Below are 22,871 nucleotides of genomic sequence, written 5' to 3'. Positions count from 1 at the left end.
GTTTAGCCAAACTTAGGTTGCTATTATCAAGGAAGTAAAATAAATAGCTCATTCAATGGTTAACTATTCATGGTCACAACAACACTGCAAAGTACTTTTTAAATCATACAACAATCACCATGTAGCTAAACCAACAACATCAAAGAAGTATCTGAAATATAGACAATTATTAGAATTGGGTCTAAGCCTGACTAAAATGAACAAAATATATAAAAACTGATTTTGTTCTGAGTTCATCAAAGATGGCAGTAAAGAGAAACAAAGAGAATCAAAGACAATCACAACATATGCTTTTTATCTGCTTCCAAAATGAAATTAGTAGGTAGAAGACATGTAAATATTTATATTCATTTAATAATTATAGCAATTTATTTCTTTGTTCAGTTTTGATATAAATAAATGCAAAATGACATTACCTTTAAATTCAATCAAACTTATATACCTTAAAAAGGCCCACATAGTTTAAATGTAGAGGATCTTACATATAAAACTCAGAAAATTTCAGAATATAAACAAAATGAAAGCAGAAAATATTTTGTTCTTGCTGTTAGTCTTCTAGGTCCCTAACAAAACCCTAAAGTTCCAAAAACACCAACTATATGAGAACGTTCCACATCAACTCTCCATTAAGGTCCAATGTCAAAAGCCCCACAAAACTAACATCATACTCAAATTTCAATTATTTACCTTGTCAATCATTTTTCTTGCTTCCACCTCCTCACTGTTGGGGTTCTCTAACTCAATGGTATAAGTACCCTTGTCACTTTGGTCATCATCATTATCCTTTTCTGAAGTAGCAGAAGTAGCTTGGTTTTTTAACATTTTATCCATCTCCTGGCTTGGTCTGTGCCCAAGACTCCCTGAACTTCTTAACAATGCAGTTTGTAGGAAGGGTATTGACACCGATGGCTCCTCTGATTTCTGTTTTAACAATTTCCCATGTGGAACACCATGCCCCCCTCTGTGATGCGTAGAGCTAGTCTGTAAAGACAAAGAAACCACTTTGGCATCTGCTGGTGGAGATTTTGCTTTTTCAAGTTTTGTATGTGGTGTTGAGAAAGTAGTTTCCTGACATGAGATTCCTGAACTTTGCGTAAAAGAATATGACCTTCTCTTTCTGGAACGATCTTCATCAAAGAATGCAATCATAAAAGCAGTTTGACTTACAACGGCCTGGTCTTGATGTTTTTCAGTAGACTGGGCCTTCTTTTTCTGTTCTGAGTGATGGCGTCGTAAATGTTCCTCAAGAGTTGCACGCTTGCTACAGCGCCTGTGTGCCCCAGCATTTTCTGAATCACTCTGAGTGCCATCATCATGTTTGTTCCCTGAACATAAGAGAGGAATGATAAAGTAGAAAAGAAAAAATTCCATGGAGAAAATCAGAAGCACGTACAAAAGCGCTATTTTCACCCCTTTCCCCTCCTAATACAAAGATGTATGTTGTTTTCTGTAACAGGCTCTGCATACTGTCCTCAAACACAAAGATTACAATTATATTTATTCAACCAACAATGAGGTCCTTTATAAACAATTGGATGAATTACTTTTCTCTTTTCTTTCTCTAAATTCTAACTTTAAAAAAGATTCATCAATGACTTAAAAAGCAATGTTCTATTATCTGTCAGACTTATGCTTATAATAGCAATACACATTAGCTCTGCCTCTGAATTGTAAACCTTTGTTAACAAAACAAGAAAAACCCACAAAAAAACTGACTCTTAAGAGTAACCAAGGCTTCAAGCCTACACAAAGAACTGCAGGCAACTAAGGAGTGCAGGGAATGGGAGAAATAGTCTTTCCCAAGAAGAACATATCAATTGGTTATCCAATACCAAGTGGTTAGCACTGCCTGAAAACACATCCAAGCAAGATTTTACAGACTGAGCAGGTTATGTTTATGTACTTAGGAATTATGGTTGTAACAATAATTAATGAAAAAGAGGGCAATAATATGGAAGAAACTGAAATAATAAGAGGCATTTGGAAGGGTCTGGAGGGAGGAAACGAAATGGGGAAATAAAGTCATCATAATCACAAAAAACAAAAGGAGTAATTTTTTAAAAGACTGGTGTAACTGCAACCACTTATTATTAAACAGAACATAAAAGTCATAAAATTGAACTATATCCAAATTGTGACATTCAATACTTTAAAAGTTCAGCATACCTTTCAATAAAAAGATTGAAATTTGTAGTTTCTATTTATGACATAGTTATACAAATGTTTTCTTAGCAGAGATTTCTAAACTCTACTGGCTTAAAAAGAGTTAAAAGATGCTGACTGAGAACCCTACTAAAGACAAAGTCTATGACATCCTTCTACCTACTAAACTACATGGTACAAATAAATATAGGCAGATGTCATGTCCAAAAATCACAGTCACATTAAAACATATGTGAACTCTGAAACACCTGTCTCCTAACAAAAGTTTTTCTGGATCAGAGAAAGAGCTACTCTAGGCATGATTCAGATGGAATCATCAATCAAGGATTAACTAAAATCCTTTCAAAGTTATAAAAGATCTAGTGCATTGGAATATACATCTGCAGATTCCAGTCATGCAGAAGTAATCTGATTATGAATATTCCTGAACATTCCCAGGCTGTTTAATGCAAACATCTGAAAATAATGTGTTAGCCTACAAGAAACCAATCAGCAAGTAAAGAGCTGATGTGTATGAAAGAATACGAGTTGTATGTCTAGGGGAAGGAGTTATAAAGTGCATAGGTTTGTTCCTAGTAAATTTGGAAGCTACCAACAGTGGTGATAACTTAATACAAGACAATTACCTGAAAAATGTAGCACATAAAAGGAACGAGGATAGACAAGGGGGTGGTAGAATAGAATGACATCTTGAAAAAGAGAAAGGGTGATAATAGGTAAAAATAATGGGGTTGGGCACATTCAAAGTGAGATAGTAATCTAAAAAACAAATGTGACAAATATAAAACTCTTCAAATTATTTACTACCCAAAATGTAATCTGAAAAGAAAAAAATTTAAGGGAAGAATCTCTGTCACTGATAATTCATCTAGGAATCACGGGTAGTATATGGAAAGCAGATACAAATATAATCACTATTTTAAATTCAATTTTTACTATAGCACTATTTAAAACATATTGGGTTGGATAAGCTGAATAGGAATTCAGTTTGCTAAGGTCCAAAAGAAGAAACTATAATATTTCCTATACAAGATGACCAAATAAACTTACAATTAACATTTGTAATGAAAATACCATTTTCATATATTTCCTGCTATTCATTTGTTGGAGATTAGTCATTTTCTTTCTTGCAAAATTATTATTCCTTCTAGTGCTTCAGTGTATTACACAAGGTGATACAGGTGAGGCATCAGGTCAGAGCTGCAATCTTTCTGATTCTACTCAGCAAAAAGGCCACCAGGAAATGCTCAACATGATTCTTAACTCATCTGTCCATCACTAATTATGCCTAAATCTGGAAGTTCATTTACTATCTCTCAGGTTAGTTTTGCTGTACTGTGGCTAAAAGAAGCTGCAACTCTCCTAAAGGGTGAAAGTGTATGGGCTTTGTGAACATTATTTTCCTCACTGTCCCAAAGCGCATGCACTTTACTCTTGTAGGAGCAAGGCATCTATCTGTCTGTCTGTCTGTCTGTCTGTCTGTCTGTCTATCTATCTATCCACCTATCTACCTACCTATCTATCCATCCATCCTATCTATCTTGTATCAGTTGTTTATCTGATTTTTAGTTACTAAAAAGCTAAAATTTTAAGAAATTGTTACTAACTACCGTCTTCCTTCATTTATTCACAATCTGAATATATCCCTTTCATAGCGTAAATAGTAGGAGACTTTCATCTATTCATAGCAGCTCTGATTTCTGAAGCAAGTCAAATATCATATGCGAGTAAGTATAAAGAAATAACATGGGTATATTTGAAATACAAAGCGAGTTATTGCTGTGAAAGGACTTTTTGAAGGGCTTTAAAAACAGAATGATGTTACATCTGAGAGTTCCAAGCAATGGTACCACACTGAGAGATGCCTACCTGTAGATCAAATTAAAAGTTGATAGTAATTAGATAAATTTTCTCAAAATTTTAAAATATATACTGAACTACTTTTCATTAGGCTCAAACAGTTCTTTGTGAAGAGCAGAGAATATACTAAACGATGGTTTAAAAAAATTGTTAATGCCGGTTGTTGGTGGTGCGCGCCTTTAAACCCAGCACTCAGGAAGTAGAGACAGGCAGATCTCTGCGAGTTCAAGGCCAGCCTGGTCTACAGAGCAAGTGTCAGGATAGGCTCCAAAGCTACACAGAGAAACCCTGTCTCAATAAACAACAAAAAAAGTAATAATAAATGGTAATACAAGAAACAATAACAATGGCACTGTGATGAAATGATTTTAAAAGATGTTTCCAAGTATTTATTTTATTTTATGTCTATGAGTGTTTTGCCTGCATGTATCTATGTTCAATCTGTGGGTGTCTGGTGCCTGAATAAGTCAGAAGAGGGCACTGAACCTCTCTTTATGGATGATGTAGAGCCACCATCCGGGCGCTGGAAACTGAATCTGGGTCCTAACTGCTGAGCCTCTCCAGCCCCTTAACAAAGATTTTTAAATGCTACCTTCCAAAAGGATCTCTTCAACTCAACCTTCATATATTTAGTGAGAGTATGAACTTTTAAGACAACTCATTTTCAAGATATATATTATCTTTAATATTGTACTAACTTATTAATATTTTCAAATTTATATTAATGGTCAGTTTACAAATGTTACCTTTAACCTATGCATGCATATTTTTCAATTAGGTAATCACATGTTCTCACTACCCTGAAATGTCTTAGAAACAATTTGTTACTAGGCATAAATTAATATTACTTCATTACTTGACGAGAATTCCAGGGTGTAAGGTTCAGATTAAGTCAGTCAGTTCAGTCATTAACAGTGAAGTCACTAGATAACATCATATGCTGAAGTCCAGATGAAATGTTAAGGAACAGAATAAGACACACGTGATCGCTACCTCAAAAAGCATTTAAAAAATAGGATTAATCAGCTCCTAATAAAAGCCAGAGAATGGTTAGATTCACATATAATCATAATTTGTTCAAAACCATTCATGTATTGACAGCATATTAAAACATAAGACAGAGTAACACAAATTCCAAAATAAATTCAATTCACAAAACCAGTGGGAATAAAGCTGATTATTGGTTACAACCAATGTCCATTTATGAAGTTTTTAATAATTGTGATCAAGTGTTGAATACAGTATATACAATAGCTAATGTTACTCTATAATAATATGTAATTAATGTTACATATTATTATATGTAACATTACTACATATGAAGAAAGGCTATTTTGAATGAGTAATTTGGACATGAACAGTGTTGTTTGCTTTTGGGCTTTAAAATTAAGTGAAATTTGAAAAACAGGTATTTTCCACTGGATGATTAAGTAATAGCAGTCTGGTAAGTTTGAGGATCAACTTTTCCTTCTGACACAACAGGAATCTCTGAAAGTCACTTTACCTTTCAGCCTTTTCAAGTACACAGGAACGTCACTTTTAATGCTCTTGGAATCCTCTTCTGTTCTCTCCCACACCATTCGAGGAGGGTTGTTTTGTGCTAACCAGTCAGCTACTTTGTTTTCTGGTGCCATCATTCCTGTCTGAATTCCCGGCAAGTCTTGAGTTCCAGGAGTGGCCTTCTTTGACTTGTGGCGATGGTCAGAAGTGAATTTTGTCACATGATCTCTAATAGTTACTTTTCCTGGTGTACTGTCATCAAATTCAATGGTAAATGAAGCATGCCCTGCACCTGCTGTATGGGAACTTGGTGTGTCTTTTGTTGGAATCTCATGAATAGTGCTCTCTGCTATTTGTGATGGCTGCTGGAATTCTTTTGTAGGAATTTCAAAGTAACTTGGTTCCCTACAGAAGGGAAAAAGTGCTTCCTCATTTGCAGCTGCAGACTGTTCCTCTACTTGCTTGGCATCTACGCTGCACCCTAATAAGAAAAATGAGAAAGAATTCAAAATATTTGGAAGCCTGTAGCATGAAGGTCATTGGTAATGACCATTTGCATTATTCTGAAAATCAGAAGGCAAATGATAATCCGGATGAAAAACAATGGCGCTTACATGACAGAAAAAAAGTCAGAGATGAAAGGATCTTGACCATGATCTAATTACCAATAGGAGCAGTAAGATAAGCAGCAACATTGACCAAAAAAAAAAAAAAAAGAAAAAAAAAGAAAAAAGAAAAAAAAAAAGCAAAGCAGGAAAAGATGGACCCTGCACTGCCAGCCCCATACAGTTTTCAACTAGAAAGTCTAGAAATTATCAGGGTGAGAAAAAAAGTAGAGATGGAGATGTTCTATACATACATGTGTGTATAAATACACACATACATAGTTATGATAGAAAAAGCATCAATTACCTAATCCAGTTGCCAGAATGAGCTATTTGAAACACTTGATAACAAATGTAGGGCTCTAACAGTGAAGAGGCAGTCAAGTGAGGCTGGAGACAGGAAGTAAATATATAAGCAATGCTTTGGAAGTCACAATGCCACTTACCAGTCTCTGTCATATTCAGAGACCCCTACTTTAGAAACTTGGGAGATGACATACATGTTATAAGGTAAGAGTGGTTAGCGATAAAACATGTGGTTTGCTTGCAGCATGGCAATCCAAGCAGTAGTATGAAAGAAATAATGCAAAAACAGAAAATTCTTTAGTCAGCCAGTAAGTCTGGGAGAAACTTATTCTACACCTCTGTATAGCAGAATATGCAACAACTTTCCAAAGGTCATGGGAGAAAGCTCAATGACAAGCAGTGAGTGGCAAGGAGACCAGTCAAAACCAGAACACTGTGACAATTCCTCCACTGCTTAAATCACTGACTTCATGCATAAAGATGTGAGAACAGGTGTTTGGTAACACAATGTGTAAGAAAAAAGGTGAAGATTAAGTTGCCCACTGGTTGAGAAAATAAAACGCAGTACCCATTACCAAGACATCCTACTATCATAAAAGAATTAATATGAAATAAATTTCCCTAAGGCTCAAATATCAACCTTACTGTAAGCAGATTTCATAGTAAATCACTTACAATTTACTAGAAAGAAAAGGCAATACAGGCATACTAGGCTGCTTCCAATCAATTTTTAATTATATGAAGTATGTAGTCTTCTGAAATATCTTTTCAAATATTACATCTTTGCACAATTCATTAGGTGCTATAATTGATTTCTTTCTAGTACACTGAATATGAAATTACAACAAAATTATCTTCTTTTGTTACAGAGTAATATTCTTGTCATCAAATATGTGGGGGATATGATATAGAAGATATCAGGCTCTGCTACTAAAATAATAATGATCATAACAGCCATGGTCATACTGTCAAAAAAATGTACACAAAAGGCAGACAATATTTACAAATAGAAACTTTCAAAGTAGAAAATTATTCTTTTCAAAATTTACTTCATTTGGTTTTGCCACAGAAAAGTGAAAATATTTCAGAGGAATTTATTATAGCAAAGAATGGAGGTAAGACGAAAATCAAGAGCAGACAAATGACCTTGAAAACAGTCTCCCAGTCCTCTCAGTATCAAGGGCCTGAGAGACTCAGGCTCGGCAGGACATCACTGTCAGGTTTCATTGTTCAATAGCTTACACTTGGGGATTCTCAGCAATGAAAGAAAAACTTAAATTGTTTTCTCTGTCTAAGAAAGTGGTGCTGTAGATAACTACATTTCATAATGACTTTTCACAAATGGTTTAACTTTTCAATAACTCAGTTGTAAAGTTAAAGTTCACTCATCTGGAAAACATAGTATGTGAACAGAGATTAATTTCTCTGTAGACAATCATGAAAGGTGTGGGCCTTTCAAAACTAGAAATACATATTAGAAAAATTGTTAAGTTTTAAGGTCATTCTACAAAAATTAAACAGCTTTCTTCTTTTACAACATTGAAAGAACACAGTCTAGAGCTTATGAATTCCATATTTCTATTCACAGTCATTTTTATTTAAACCAAATTAAACTGTATGGGATAGTATTTGTTTATACTAATATTTTATAATTAAAGAGTAATTTAGTAACTAAGATAGAACTAAATTTGTATGCATAAACCAGATGATATTAACATATAAATACATATGTACACACATATATCTTATAAATTTGTTCATTTATTTTGAGATAGGTCATTAGTAGCTCAGTTTGGCTGGCTTTATTAATTTATTTATATTTGAGACAGGGTCTTAATCTGTAGAAGCCTTCATTGACTTGTGGCGATGGTCAGAAGTGAAATTTCTGTCACATGGTCTCTACTAGTTATGTTTCCTGGTATAATATCAAATTCAAAGGTAAATGAAGTGTGCTCTACATCTGCTGTAAGGGAATTTGATGTGTCTATATTTGGGATTCATGAATAGTGCTTTCTGCAGTAAGTTAACATCACTCTGTGCCTCAATTCTTTTATCTATAAAATGGGCAAAAATAAGAGTAACTACTTTAGATACTGTCATGATGAGATGCATACAAATCATTTGGAAGAAGTAGACAAACTAAGTGCAAGTGAATGCTTGCCATTATGTGCCATGGTTCTACTCTTTATCATAGTCATATGCATATGTCATTGTATTTTACAAGTTATATATGTCAGAATTTCAAAATTGTGTGAGGGAGCAAATGCTACATTTTTATGGCTCCTTAATTTCCACTATCATGCAATTATCTTCTGAATTTTGCAACAATTAAATTGATCTGTGTTTTTTAACCCATCTAATTGGTTATAGTCTCCCTAACCAGATAGTTATCTCTAGTGCAAAATGAGGTTAGAATATATGGTACTTGAAGTAAGGAATTTAGAGTTCAGTGATGAAGATTTACAAAAAAAACAGCTAACTGAAGCAGTACTGTTCACTAGCAGTGTATCATTTAGTAATTTGCACATACTGTGGGAGAAGAGGAAACAGGAATTAGCACAATTTATGTGGTGGTACATTGACAGTAAAACAATAACAGATATAAGGTGCACTAGGGAACAAAAAGTTCAAAATCTTGTCAGGAAAAACAAAATTGTGGAACTAAACTAAAGGTCAGTTTACATTTGCTATGGAAAGTTTATGGCAATAAGGTTGAAACTTAAGGTAAAAGGTTTAATTATGACTCAGCAGTGTAAACAAAGACAACAAAAATAGGTTATATATTAGATAAAATGGAGATAAGATCATAAAAAGTAGACATTCTTGATTGACGTCCAGAACTTTTTACTAAAAGAACTTCAATACTTTCTAGTACCATTCTTCTATGACAAATAACTCCATACCATGCTTCAAGGTGAGCAAGATAATGATCATCTCACATGATTTGCCAGAGACTGGTTAGAACAGCAGGTGACCTTCTGAAAAAGCTAATGAGAGATCTGCTGAAGATTTTGGGTGAGGTCTTCTTCCAAATACTGGGAGGTCTTCTGTATACAACTTTTCTCTTTATTGCTGAGTGTGACCAAAGTTGTATAACTTTAAATGCTGATGGCAGCAGCTTTGAATTTGAGGGGTAACTATCTGTATGTAAGTAGTGTGGATAGCAAGTCAGGGACGTGAAACTAGCTAACAATTCTGTCTATTGCACTGAACAACCCTGAGAGAAATCAGGTATGGGAGCCATACATTCCTTTCCTACTTGGTTATCAGACAGTAGTTCTTTCATTTACAACTGAAGGCATGTTAAATAACATTACATGCTATAAAGAAACAGCACTGTAAAGAAACAAAGCTGTGATGGAAAGTTATTTTCAAGTTTGGCATCCTGAGTCCTACTTGATCATGACAGCTTTTTAAAGACTTGTACTCTGGTGTAATTAGACTGTGTCAAAAGACAAAGTTCATAATTCTCCAGCTAAGAAAACTGTCCTGTTTATTTGTATAGATGAAGTAAAAAAAACCAAAAAACCTTGAAAGAGTTCTGATGGGGTTTGTCCTTGCCTCAGTGTCATACTATGTCTTCCAAACTGATTCATGGTATCTGCACTTATTCCCTCAGTGTAGGACCCTTATCTGCTATTAATAAAGAAACTGGTTGTTCCATCCTTCAGTTCTGATGTCTTTTCAACAACTTTATGTGACAAGTGGTATCTCCATTTATCTTGGAAATCTTGACTTTTCTGGACCCAGGTTCCTTAGTTACTGATATGCGAATCTATTTCTATACTTTTGACTGCTGAACTCTGAATCATATTGCTATCTTAAAAAAGTAAGCATGGTGGGGCTTTAAAGAACTTATAATTTCATATTGTATTTTTGAATATAACAGATTTTTTTATTTTGCAGTATATGATTATGAATCAAGTAAAAACATGTAACTCACATGTCCTTACTTTATATATTCTAACGTGCTTAAAATGTTCAGTTTATGGCATTAATCTGTTTAACAATTCATAAGCTGGAAAAATATAATGAGATTTTATAAAGATATCAGATTTAGCATATTATGTTAGGCTTATAATACATTACAAGAGCAAAGTCACCATCACCTTTAAAAAATCAAGTTACGTTATAGATAATTTTTCAGAGTAGATTGACTTTTGTTTGGAATATAAATACTTGTCCAATAAGCATTTGATATTATAGTCATTGAAGTATTTACCTGAAGCCCCAGCTTCATGATTTTTTTCTTCAGGCTTGCCATTAGATTTGAAAGCTCTTTGTTCATCCACCTCATCATCTCCCCACCATGATGGCTGCCCATATAATGGAGTACCACGGGGCATAGCAGAAACATCTAAAAGAGGTGGGGGGAAAGAAATCTCTCTAAAGCAGATGAAGCAAGAAAACATTTTTTATGGTGCTAGATTTACTTAGTTGATTAAAATTACTCTACTTTTAGTAACATAACATTTGAACATAAGCAGCAGTAGACACCATTAAGTGAATGAAGATCAGCAATGATTAAGTAGTGCAACTTGCTATAATCCATCAGCTTTTTGTTATGTGTTAAGAGCTCTCTGATATATACCCGAGCCCTGGTAACAAATGATCTTTGAGTATTTTGACAGAAGTGTCTTAGATGGAAGAATTTTGTTAGAATTACCAAAATAATAATGAAACCAGTCTGATCAGGAATGTCACTAAATCTAAATATATAAAAGATAGAACTAAAGCAAATACTGGCATGGGCAACAACATAAGCGATTATACAGTAACTACATTTGTACTCAATGCTAACAGATCTTCAGTTCCAATAGCTGTGGTACTGTTTATCAATTTAATACATTTGGTACATGAAGGGATTATCTACATAAAGCATCTTAGCAGTTATTAAAACTATAAGCATGATATGATGATGGTACATTATTAAATTTTTCCCCTTTATTTCAATTATAATTTAGAGAAGTATAGATAGTATGAAATAATAAACTATTATTTCCTTCAACTATTGAAATCATTTTCCTTAATAGTTAAGATATTGGGTGTACATACATATAGTTCTGTCAATGTTTTCTAGGGAAAACTGGCTATACTGAAATGTACTCTGGGATCAATCACTAGTATAATCATTTTTGTACAGGTTTGAGAACAAAGAATGCAATTTCTTCAAAACCCAAGTATAAATTCAGAATTTCAAAAGGAATTAGCTTACTGTAATGTATATTATAGTGACAAACTATTATGTGTTGTCTGAGGTCATTGAGAAGATAGTTCTGAAAGTGAGGTAGACATAACCCCCACTTTAGACTCCAAGCAAAGTGTCCTCCATGGTCTGGGGATAAGCTATTCCCCTAACTCTGACATGGAGAGAGAGAGAAACAAAGAGTCCCAAAGTAAAGCATGTGTCCTTGAGGACAGTTGAAAGGTAAAACATTTCCAGCAGAGGTTATTATTGTTTACCCTATAATATGAAGTGTCTGCAAAGGAAGAGATGAGCTGGAAACGTAGCTCGAGGAAGCTATGTTTGAGAACTGCAGCTAAGTGCCTCATTTTCCCCAGTTAGTTACTACTGGATGTTGTGAGCAACCTCTTAGATAATGCTACCTTTCTGTATTTTAGTTGCTGTAGTTACTTGGAAGCCCTACCTCAAGGGACTTTGTATTGGGAATTCCAGTTGGTACCTTGAAGGTGCTTCCATAGTTAACCAACTCTGAGTACCCAACCTGATGGTTTTTTTTTTTTTGTGCTTCCTCTCTCCCTCCCCTCCTCAGCCCTCCCTCTGAATAGAACAATAGATATGGCTATTGTAGGTCATTCTCCATAGCATACAAACCACTTACCCATGGGTTTCTCCTCAGATTTCAGTGCTTCTGTGGCTCTGTGGGGCACTTCTGCAGTAGCATCCACTTTGGAGTCTGTGCCTTTAGCACTTGCTGATTTTGGTAATTCTGATTCTGAAGACTTCTGGGACAACTGAAGCTGAATGGTAAACTTCTCATGCTATAAAACATTTAAAATCAAAGGGAGGCTTCCATAAAGAAGTCAACTGTAGTGAGTAATAGGCAACAACAAGGATAAACTCTTACCTTAAGAGCTTCTTCAGGAACCCTCATTTCTCCTCGAACTACAGTGAAGAGATTTGTATGTAAACAGAGCTAAGGAAGAATATAACTCCAAAATTTTGATTATTGTGCTTAATATATCCATCAAATATAATTTGGAAATTGTCCTATTTCAAGGGTAAATATGGAATTATTATGTTTATTTATCATCTATTTATACAGGTACTGGGGATTAAATTCAGGATCTTGCATATGCTAGACAAGTACTCTACCACCAAACCACATCCTAAGATTTAAAAGAAAATTTTTTTATAGACAAGGTCTCTAGGCTGTCCTCAAATCTGAGATTTTTCTGGTAACTCACAGAGTACCTAGAATGTAGTATGTGTCTATAATACTCCCTTTAATATTAAAAAAATACTTAAAATATATAATTTGTCATTTAAAAATATTAGCAACTTAAAAAATAATAAATATCTGTAATCTCAGGCAATACTAGCCTTCAAATAATTAGAACACAAACATTTTTAATTTTCACAAACAACAATATTACAGGACCAAATTATAGATTCCTGGTCACAAAGGTGTAAAAACGTCTCATGAGTTAATACTCAAAAGTAAATCCTGAAGGAACTGATTACCCACATTTTTATAAACTTTGATAATAATGAGGTTCATTTTGTAAATACAAAGAAAATGAATGCTATAATAAGGGTTTATGTGCAACCATACCACCCCCTTCCCTCCATGTACTGCAATAAGGTCATATTACACTATAAAACAATGATTCTATATACATGAGAACAAATGCTAGATATAATAAATGCTTTCATTATTATGCCAAAACAACAAGGCTTCTTATTAAAGATCAATTCACTAGAGGTCCTATTTCCTACCATTATTAACCTTACAGTGAAAGAAATTTTATAATCATGTACTAAATTCTACTCCCCTTTACTAATTCAAAGCATTTATCAATCACTTCAAGGGGTAGAAAATTGTAATTGTTGTGATGTGTGCATGGGCACACATGTGAGAGAGAGAGAGAGAGAGAGAGAGAGAGAGAGAGAGAGAGAGAGAGAAAACAGACAGACAGACAGACACAGAGACAGAGAATGATTAAAATGTAATGGGAGTAGTAAACTTATTAACATCATTTTTTAGAGCAGTAAACAAAATTGAAGAATACTCCGCTCATTCCACTAATCTTTATTCTTATTCAATAATTTAGTGAACAGAACCTCCCATCCTTTCTAGAGCTTTCTTGTTAATAAAGTGTCTTCCTACTGCTCTGAAATACTAAACTTTTCCCTTTCTTTTCATACACATACTTGCTGATATACTTAAAAATATCCATGTAACTAAACATTAGTGGAAATTGTCTAGCAAGCAGTTCTCAACCCATGGTTCACAGCTTCCACAGGGTCACATATTAGATGTCCTGAATATCAGATATTTATAATTCAAAATAGTAACAAAATTACAGTATGAGGTAGCAGCAAATATTTTTAAGGATGAGGGTCACCACAAGGGTCACTGTATTAGGAAGGCTGAGAACCACTGGTCTAGCACATTTTGCCTCAGAAATTAAGAGAAAGATATAAAATACAAAAGAAGATGTCAAATTATCCTTATTTGCCCATGTGATGATTCGATAGTTGAAAAGCTCTACAGACTCCATTAGATCTTCAACACTTTCAGAAATGTTTCAGGGCATAAAAATCATCATTTAAAAAAAAAAGAAGAAAAACTAGTAGTGTTTTAATACTCAAATAACAAATTTGCTGAGAAAAAAATTATGAAAAAAAGAACATTGCATCCATCTGCCAAGATAAAGTACCAACGGATACACCTAATCAATTAAGTAGACTTTTTCAATGAAAATTTAAGATACTGGGAAAATAGCTGACCAGAGAAACGCTCCTAGATTGGCAGAATTATGTATTGAAAATGGCTAACCAAGGCAATTTATAGACTCAATGCAATCTTAATCAAAATCCCAATGTCTGTCTTCATACAACTAGAAAAAGTAATCTAGAAATATATACACAAAAAGGTCATGAATAGCCAAAAAAAATCTAAGTAACAAGAACATTGCTGGAAATATCAAAATACTACAGAGCAATCATTATGACAACAGCAGGTTCCAACACAAAAGGAGACATAATGACTAATGGAACATAAAATAGGATCCAGAAACAAACCCTAAAGCTATATACAGCTAATATGACAAGGTTGTCCCAATCACATATTGCAACAAAGACAGTCTATTAAAAATCAGTGCTGCAGGAAAAACTGGCCAAAAATCAACTCAAAGTGCATGAAAGGTCTTAATTTAGAGCCTGAGACATTAATACCGCTAGAGAAAGACACAGGGAAAAACATTTCAAGACATAGACATGATCAAAAACTTTATGAGGATTGGATAGCACAGTAAATAGCCAAAAGTGGGATTGTGTGGATTTATGAAACTTCTGCACAGCTAAGCAAAACTACCAGCAGAGTGAACAGATAGATCATAAAATGGGAGAAAATGTTTGTTAGCTATACTTAGAATGGGGTTAATATCTAGAACATATTATGCACCTCAAAAATTGGCCACCAAAAGAAAAACTGCAAGTCATTAAATGAATTAAAAATACAGTTCTGAAGACAAACACACACACATATGTGTGTGTATATATGTATATATATGTATATTATATGCATATGCACAAAGGATGTTAAACATCCATCAGGAAAATGAAAATCAAAAGTACTTTGAGTTCTAGCTCACTACATCAGAATGTTCAGGAAATATCAGAAATTATCAGGAAAATAAAGGACTACAAATGCTGAAGATACAGGGTAAAAGAAACATTCATTCATTGATGATGGGAGTATAAACTGATATAAAAATTATAGGCATCCGTACCAAGGAGTATCAAAAAACAAAGACAGTTATCATATGGCCTAGCTCTCCTCCACACCTGGGCATATACCCAAAGTACTCCACATCCCACTAGAGAGGTACTTGAAGATCTGTATTTGTTACACTTTATGCATAACAGCAAGGAAATGGAGCCAGCCCAGATGTCAATCAACAGTTCAATGTTTGATGAAGATGTACTACATACACACGATGAAATTTTACTCAGCTATAAAGCAAAAAGAATTATAAAGTATGCATGAAAATGTATGGGTCTGTAATTAAGCAAGCTAATTAAAATTCAGAAAGACAAATCCCACATTTTCTATTTTATATGTGGAGTTTGGATCTTAATGTGCATATGAATGGATTTATGCGCATATGTATGTGGTAAGGGTATACATAGGTCATGAACGTAGAAAGAAGTTCAAGAGAGGAGAAAAGTGGTACTGAAGAAGATGGTAATAAAGCATTTACAATAAGAAAGCAGGAAAGAGGTCATGGGGAATGTAAGACTGTAAAGAGGCAACAAAAGCAAACTGTATTTGAAACCCAGGACTTTGCGTGGCAATAAAAAAGAAGATGAAAGAAAGAAAACTATAATCAGATATGGTGGCATATGCCTATAATCTTGGTACCCAGGAAGCTGAGGCAAAAGAATTGTGAATTTGAAGTCAATCACTGGGCTACAGTCAGTTTTCTTTAATGATGCAACCAACCCCTGGTCAGTTAACTAGACTCCAGGTCAGGTCCGTTCCCAAGGCTAGCTAGCTAGGCCACACAAACTGAGGTGGGGAGGTGGGGGAGCGACTGAAGAAAGAAAACTCAAAGTTAGGCGGGAAGGGAGGGGAGGGTGGTTACGCAAGGAGTTGGGAGAGGGAAAGTGAGTATGCTCAAAACAAACTGCAGGACACCTTCAAAGACTAAAATAATAGTGTTTGAAAAATTATTTAGTAGATCCTCAGACCAACAAAAAACTACACTTGCATCTAACAAATATGAAATGAGTGAACTTATTTGGCCTCCTTACCTGCCAGATTTGTGGTTATCTGAATGATCACAAGCTTCTGAGGTTTATCAATTGTTGTTTTGAGTTTATGGTCATTTTGAAAATTGGAATTTTCACTGAGTTCGTGCTTTTCAAAAGAATGTCTCTAATTAAGAAGCAGACTTATGGCATATACATTAGGTTCTCTAGTTCAAACCTTAAGCCATGTTAACGTCGTTGCTCCATTAGGTGACATGTTGTTAATCGGAGCTTCCCACTCTAGGGCACAGTCTATATAGATTGGCTATTGTTTTACATATAAAGTATGACAATTTCCAAAGTCTACCATATAGAAACAAATATAATTATCACATGAAATGATTTTAAAAATTCTGTCCCATGGTTAAAATTTCTGCCAATTTAAGAGCCCTATGTTAATTTATATCAGTGGCTCTCAATCTTCCCAATGCTGTGACCCTTTAATACGATTCCTCCGTTGTCTTGACCTAATGATAAAATTATTTTCATTGCTACTTCATAACTGTAATTTTCCTGTTATGAATTGTAATGTAAATAACTGATATTTAGGATATTTGATATGCAATTCTCAAAGGGGTCACAACCCACAGGTTGAGAACCAGTGCTTTACATAAAAGTCTTGGAATTATAATCAGCATAAAATGCTAAATGAAAACAACAACAGTGCTAGCTCAATACTAACTATATGATTCTGAGGAAGTCCTTCCAAAAATAAAAAAATTTTTTTAGGTATTATGAGCTATATATTAGGTGGAAATAAGGTTAGCAATCTGCAAAAGCATGGGTTATTTCTTATACCTCCTCCTCCTCTTGTGAGTGCTCTCACACGATGCTCAAGCCATCTTCCTGGTCCAGCCTCCTGAGAAGTGAGTATACTCTACTGCATTTGCTATAGTTTCTTCTGAAATTAGTACTCAAAAGTAACTTTACACAATTTTATTAAAATCTGAATTTCTTAGGATGTTCCCTTTTCTTAAGACAGCTAATACTAAATTAATTAAAGGAGATATTTATATATAAAATATATTTGTAAGTTTTGATAAAGTTTAAGCTGGTTGAAAATAATTTTTAACTATATGTAATTTAAAGCATTTACAATTAATTATTTATTTGGTGTATGTATGCATGCATGTTTACCAACATAAATACGTAGGGGTCACACAATATATTTCAGGAGTCTTCTCTCCATCTTTCTACCTTGTGGGTCAGTGGGTCATGGGGATTGAGCTCAGGCTGCCAGTCTTGGCAGCATAACTTCACCTGCTGAGCCATCTCACAAGCCTTACCAAACAAACAGTTTTTGGAAACATTTAGAATATATAACAAATAAGTATTCAATTTATATTTTTTCAGTTTTTAAAAAATATAAATGTTATGTTTATATTCTAGCTTTATATTTTAAACTTTAAAAATTCTATCTTTGGGCTGGAGAGATGGCTCAGAGGGTAAGAGCACTGGATGCTCTTCCAGAGGTCTTGAGTTCAATTCCCAGCAACCACATGGTAGTTCACAACCACCTATAATGAGATCTGGTGATCTTTTTTGGCATGCAGGCACACATGCAGGCAGAACACTGTATACATGATAAATACATTTAAAACAAAAAACAAACAAACAAAAATTCTATCTTTTGTTATTTGTGTCAGTACATTTGTGTATCAACTAGAGCTATCTGAGACTAATTTCTCTGAGACGGCTAATGTTTAACTTTTTAAATTATTATTTGAGTTTTGATAAATGTTTAAAAACTAAATAAATCTCACAAGAAATTTTCATCATAATGAAAAATATTTTTATTTTAATTAAATACAAATAGAAATGTTATTATTGTTTAGTCATATTACTTCATTTTACTAGGTTCTTTTATACTATTCTTTACAGTACAGTAAAATCATACCTGTCCAATTATTAGACTCTGATTTTTAAACAAAAATTCAAATACGCACTAAATGACAACATGCTATGCTAGTCAAGTAAAATTGGTGTCAGAAAGCAGGCTATGCTAAAGTTGGAATTAAACCAGCAGTACAGCACAGAAGGGAAGGCAGGCTAATGTTTTATATCCTCCTAAGAGACTGACTTGGGACCTCATAATTCACCTGGCAAGACCCTAGGTGGACTGTACTTAAGCCTTCCACTGCTGTCCTTCCAGCTCCACTCTTTTAACACCCGCATTATATACACAGCAGCACACAAAAAGAGATGGGAAACAGCTGAGTCTGACCAAGCTTCCCAGGATCATTCCTAGGAACCAGTAACCGAAAACAAGCAGAAAGAATCTAATTAAGCATAAACGTCTAGTACTGTGAATTTTGATATCACAAGATGTTACTTGTAGCATAGCACATATTTTTAAAAAATTAATAAATGCACAAAATTATATAAGGATATCATATCCAAATCTCAGCTTATCTTCAAGTTTCAAAGTGATGTATGTCTGCTCTGGTATCCTTACATCATTCACAAAAGTCTACAGGGAAAAAAGAAAACGATTATATTGCATATGAAGTATTAATTCTCACATTTCAGTCAAATTCATCAACCGATTACTACTCAAGAGTGCTTATGATGAAGTGCATCCTAACATGCTGAGCAGCCTATAGCACAATTATTTCATACTTAACCCTTTGTAAATGTCACTGGTAACACAAAGCACAGTGAATTTTGGCATTTGGAATTTTTCTAAAGATGATGTCAGGAAAGCTCTTAATCTGAAGCTGGAAACCTATACAGAGTAAAATACTTAATTCTAATCAGTTTCAGGATTTTTAGGAATTTTATTTGTAGAGATTAACATTTTATCACTTCATTCTCAGAATCATTCCACTTAAAAAACTTATTACACTTATTAATTTATTATAGATACTCATGTCTACACATGTGTGCATATGGAGGTCAGGACATCTTGCTGGAATTCATTCTCTTTCCACAGTATGGGTTTCAGGAATTAAACTCAGTTCTTCAGGCTTAGCAGCAAACATCTTTAACTGCTGAGCCATCTTGTGCTAGCTTTACAACTGCCCTATGAGTCCTTGGATCTTTCTATGAATCTATGACACATTGCCATATAGTAAGTAAATGCATTTTCCTGTATGTTGAAATTCTGCTTTATTTTCACCATGGTATTTTATTTTTACTCAATTATTCCTAACAATGCTGAAAATTACAAAACAAATTGCAGAATTACCTACAAAGGCACTATCCAAGAGAAATAAGCCATAATTCCCAATCAAATAGTACACACTACTTGTTGTTTTCTTTTCTTTTCTTTTTTCTTTTTTTGAGACAGGGTTTCTCTGTGTAGCTTTGTAGATCAGGCTGGTCTTGAACTCACAGAGATCCTCCTGCCTCTGCCTCTCAAGGGCTAGAACAAAGGCGTGCGCCACCACCGCCCAGCTGTTATTTTCTTGTAATTAGAATTACAACTACTTTTGATAATGCATTTTAAATGTAATCTAGTATATTAAAAACATACTAGCTGAAGTAAAATTAGTAAGGTATTTCACATATATATATAAGTTTTTGGAATTTAGAATAGTCACGTCTCAAAAATTCAGTTGTCACTAATGGCTATGATAGTGAAAAGCCCAGACAGAGGAATGAGGCAACAAAGACATAAGTCATTCTGTCATTCTTTCGTTTCTTACTGCAAAGCCTGACATATTGGATCAGCTTCCCAAGAAGATATCTGGATATGCTGTCTTTTTAGGGTTTTTTTCTGTTTCTCTCTTTCCTATTTTTTTTAACACCACTAAAGAGGACAGCTAAAAACACTTAGTTTAAATGTCCATTGAAGCAAAGGGAGGCAAACAGGAAATAAAATACAACTCAATTATACAATGAATAGACAAAGAGCACTGTAGATTACGACAATGATATAATCACAGCATTGACAAAATTATCACACTGTGTCTTCAGGGAATGAAGATAATTCTAGTTCACTTTTCTTTCATCCAGAATCAACAAGAAGAGAAAAGAGTACTTCTAAGAACAAAAAGACAGCAAGATGTTTTCATTCTGTTAGACATTTAATAAGAAGTACCATGCAGTATCTCCCAAAACGAACCTAAAATATAGTTTAAACTATCTCTATATACAGTTTAAAATTGTGTGTGTGTATGTGTGTGTGCGCGCGTGTGTGTCTCACTAGGACCCAGGACTTGCTGGTAGGCTATGTGTGCTGATCAGTAAAGGCTGGTAATTACCTGTCTCTGCTCCCCGGTGTTGAGATTACAAATGTGGTTAATTACACTCAACTTTTTACATTGTGTTGGGGATTGAACACACGACCTCAGGAACAAACTCCAGTCTGAAAAAAGCCTAGGCTGGAACATAGGCTGCTGTGTAGTAGCATACTAACAAAAGACAGGATTGGGATATGACAGTTATGGTAAGATACAGAGGTCAATGGAAGGAGAGTTGAAGATAATCAAGGTTCTCACAGAGAAACTTAAACGGGCTCTCAGAAACGTGGGCTACCAAAGCACAGCAACAAAACCAGTTTCAACTTTCTCTGCCTTATTTTAATATGATTTCTGGAGGTAAAAATACATATTCAGGTCCCTTGGAAATATGTTTTGTGACACGGTAAAAGGAATAAGAGTGGAAGTGATAATTTCAAGTTGAGTTTAGAGGGTAAATGCTTTTCTAATTATTATTTTCCTAAACAATAATATCAACACATATAATAACAAAACTGTGGCTGAGATGAAACTTTCTGAACTGTATGTTAATTACCTATTCTACACATAGAAAATATTAAAATTTTCTTCTACAAGGTCTTTTGGATTGAAAGTTAATTCAATTACATATATTCAATCATATATATCCATACATAATTACTGTATGTAATTACTACATATATAATTTGATCACATACTCACATATACACACACAAACATATATATGGGGGATTCATGAACTGTATGAAGCTCTGTGTACTGTGATTATAATTATGAAAGCTAAAATCACCCAGTAATTCATAATCAAACACAAAACAGATATTAAACACAGGTTTTGGGGTATACAAAATGAAAAAGAAACCTAGCCAACAGGAGTTATGAATCCATACTATTAACAAATATCCTGTACAACACATGCTGCCTATTTTGTCTGCTTTTTGTTTAAATTCTTCCAGCATGGTAACATTAACCACTTGACATTCCTAAATGCAAGGACCTTTTCGTTGATCCCTTTAAGAAGAATTTGAGTTTTACTCTTTAAAAAAAAATATAGAATGGCAAGACAAATAGGCCAAAGAAGTCAGAAGAGCAGAAGACTATAGTTCTAAAGGTATGCCAAGGAGAAAGGTGACAGGTTATATGATGTCTCATGCCACATGAGAGGTGTTTCAGTACAAATTTGAAGAATTCAAACTTAACTTTATGTGCTAGAATCAACAGAATAGTTAACCCCAAAAGTTCAAATAATCAATATAAGTCTTTTAGTAGTAGGCAAATTATAAACTGAAAAGTTCTATTTATGAATATGCTTTCCATGTGTTTAAGGTGTATTTTTCATGGCAGCAATTCAAAAAACTCAAAATACAGGTAATTTGTTAAATTTCAACAAGGATATAATATCAAAGATAAAATATCTGCTTGTTAGAAGAGCTACAAGAAAATTAAGATGTTGAAATAATTCAACACCTCAATATTCTCTCATATCCTGTGACTATAAAATAGTCTAGAAAATGTGAAAGATCATATAGAAATTTCAAAAAAAATCTATCAGTTACACAAAAATATCTAAAAAGACAAAAAGCAGTAAAAGCAAATCCTAGTGTTCCCATAATGCATTGTGTGTGTTAAAGTAAATGTTTATTTAGATCCTTGTTTTTACTCCAGCCCTACAAAATAGGAGGTCCTCTGGTATCTAGCAACAAATCTACCTTTCCATTCTTATTTTCTAAAAGTGAGAATATCTCTCTTGTGCCCAAAAGTGTTTTACACATTCTTATCACCCGGGACTTTTTCTTTCTCCCCACATATGAACCACATTCACATACTGAGCTCAAACTTCCATCTCATCTCCCTAAAGAAATCTATCACACATCATATCATTAAGTGCCTTTTATAATTCCTCTATTTATTCCTTAGCTTCTTCTATATATGGGTTCAATGTACTATGCACATTTTAAGTATTTAAAAGGGAAAGACTAAAGAAAAGGGAAAAACACACAAGAAATACAACATTATTAACATTAAACAAGTATTGAACCAAAGTAAAACCTACACTGTTAACTTACCCCATTAAGGCTGCCTAAATCTTTCACCAAATGTTCATCCGTAGATGCATCATAATTGATTACTGCATGCTGCTTATCCACACTGCGGGACTAAAAGGAAAGATTTAACTAATTAACTACAAGAAAATACTAAAGTAACAAGAGTTTTCACCTATATATACAATATTAATAGGACAGCTGGTAAATATAG

At 34.1% G+C, this 22,871-nt stretch overlaps 1 protein-coding gene across 7 annotated transcripts in view; it reads right to left on the bottom strand.

The window, feature by feature from the left end:
• The window catches only part of Cep170 (centrosomal protein 170), an 84,456-nt gene that overhangs the window by 40,431 nt on the left and 21,154 nt on the right, over positions 1-22,871 (bottom strand). For 4 of the 7 annotated variants that reach the window (XM_013119188.3, XM_013119186.3, XM_013119187.3 and 1 more), the window contains exons 3-10: positions 22,682-22,771; positions 18,826-18,904; positions 12,524-12,582; positions 12,278-12,437; positions 10,657-10,791; positions 5,528-6,004; positions 1,168-1,325; positions 688-981 (exon numbers count right to left, since the gene is read on the bottom strand). In XM_013119188.3, coding sequence (XP_012974642.1) covers positions 688-981; positions 1,168-1,325; positions 5,528-6,004; positions 10,657-10,791; positions 12,278-12,437; positions 12,524-12,582; positions 18,826-18,904; positions 22,682-22,771 — 1,452 coding nt within the window. The remainder of the gene's footprint in view (positions 1-687; positions 982-1,167; positions 1,326-5,527; positions 6,005-10,656; positions 10,792-12,277; positions 12,438-12,523; positions 12,583-18,825; positions 18,905-22,681; positions 22,772-22,871) is intronic. The other 3 variants (XM_013119191.3, XM_013119189.3, XM_013119190.3) reach the window with 1 other exon arrangement.

The sequence above is a fragment of the Mesocricetus auratus genome, unplaced genomic scaffold (genome assembly GCF_017639785.1).
Source record: "Mesocricetus auratus isolate SY011 unplaced genomic scaffold, BCM_Maur_2.0 Super-Scaffold_100676, whole genome shotgun sequence".
NCBI classification, from domain to species: Eukaryota; Metazoa; Chordata; class Mammalia; order Rodentia; family Cricetidae; genus Mesocricetus; species Mesocricetus auratus.
This window is presented reverse-complemented; position numbering and strand designations above follow the sequence as displayed.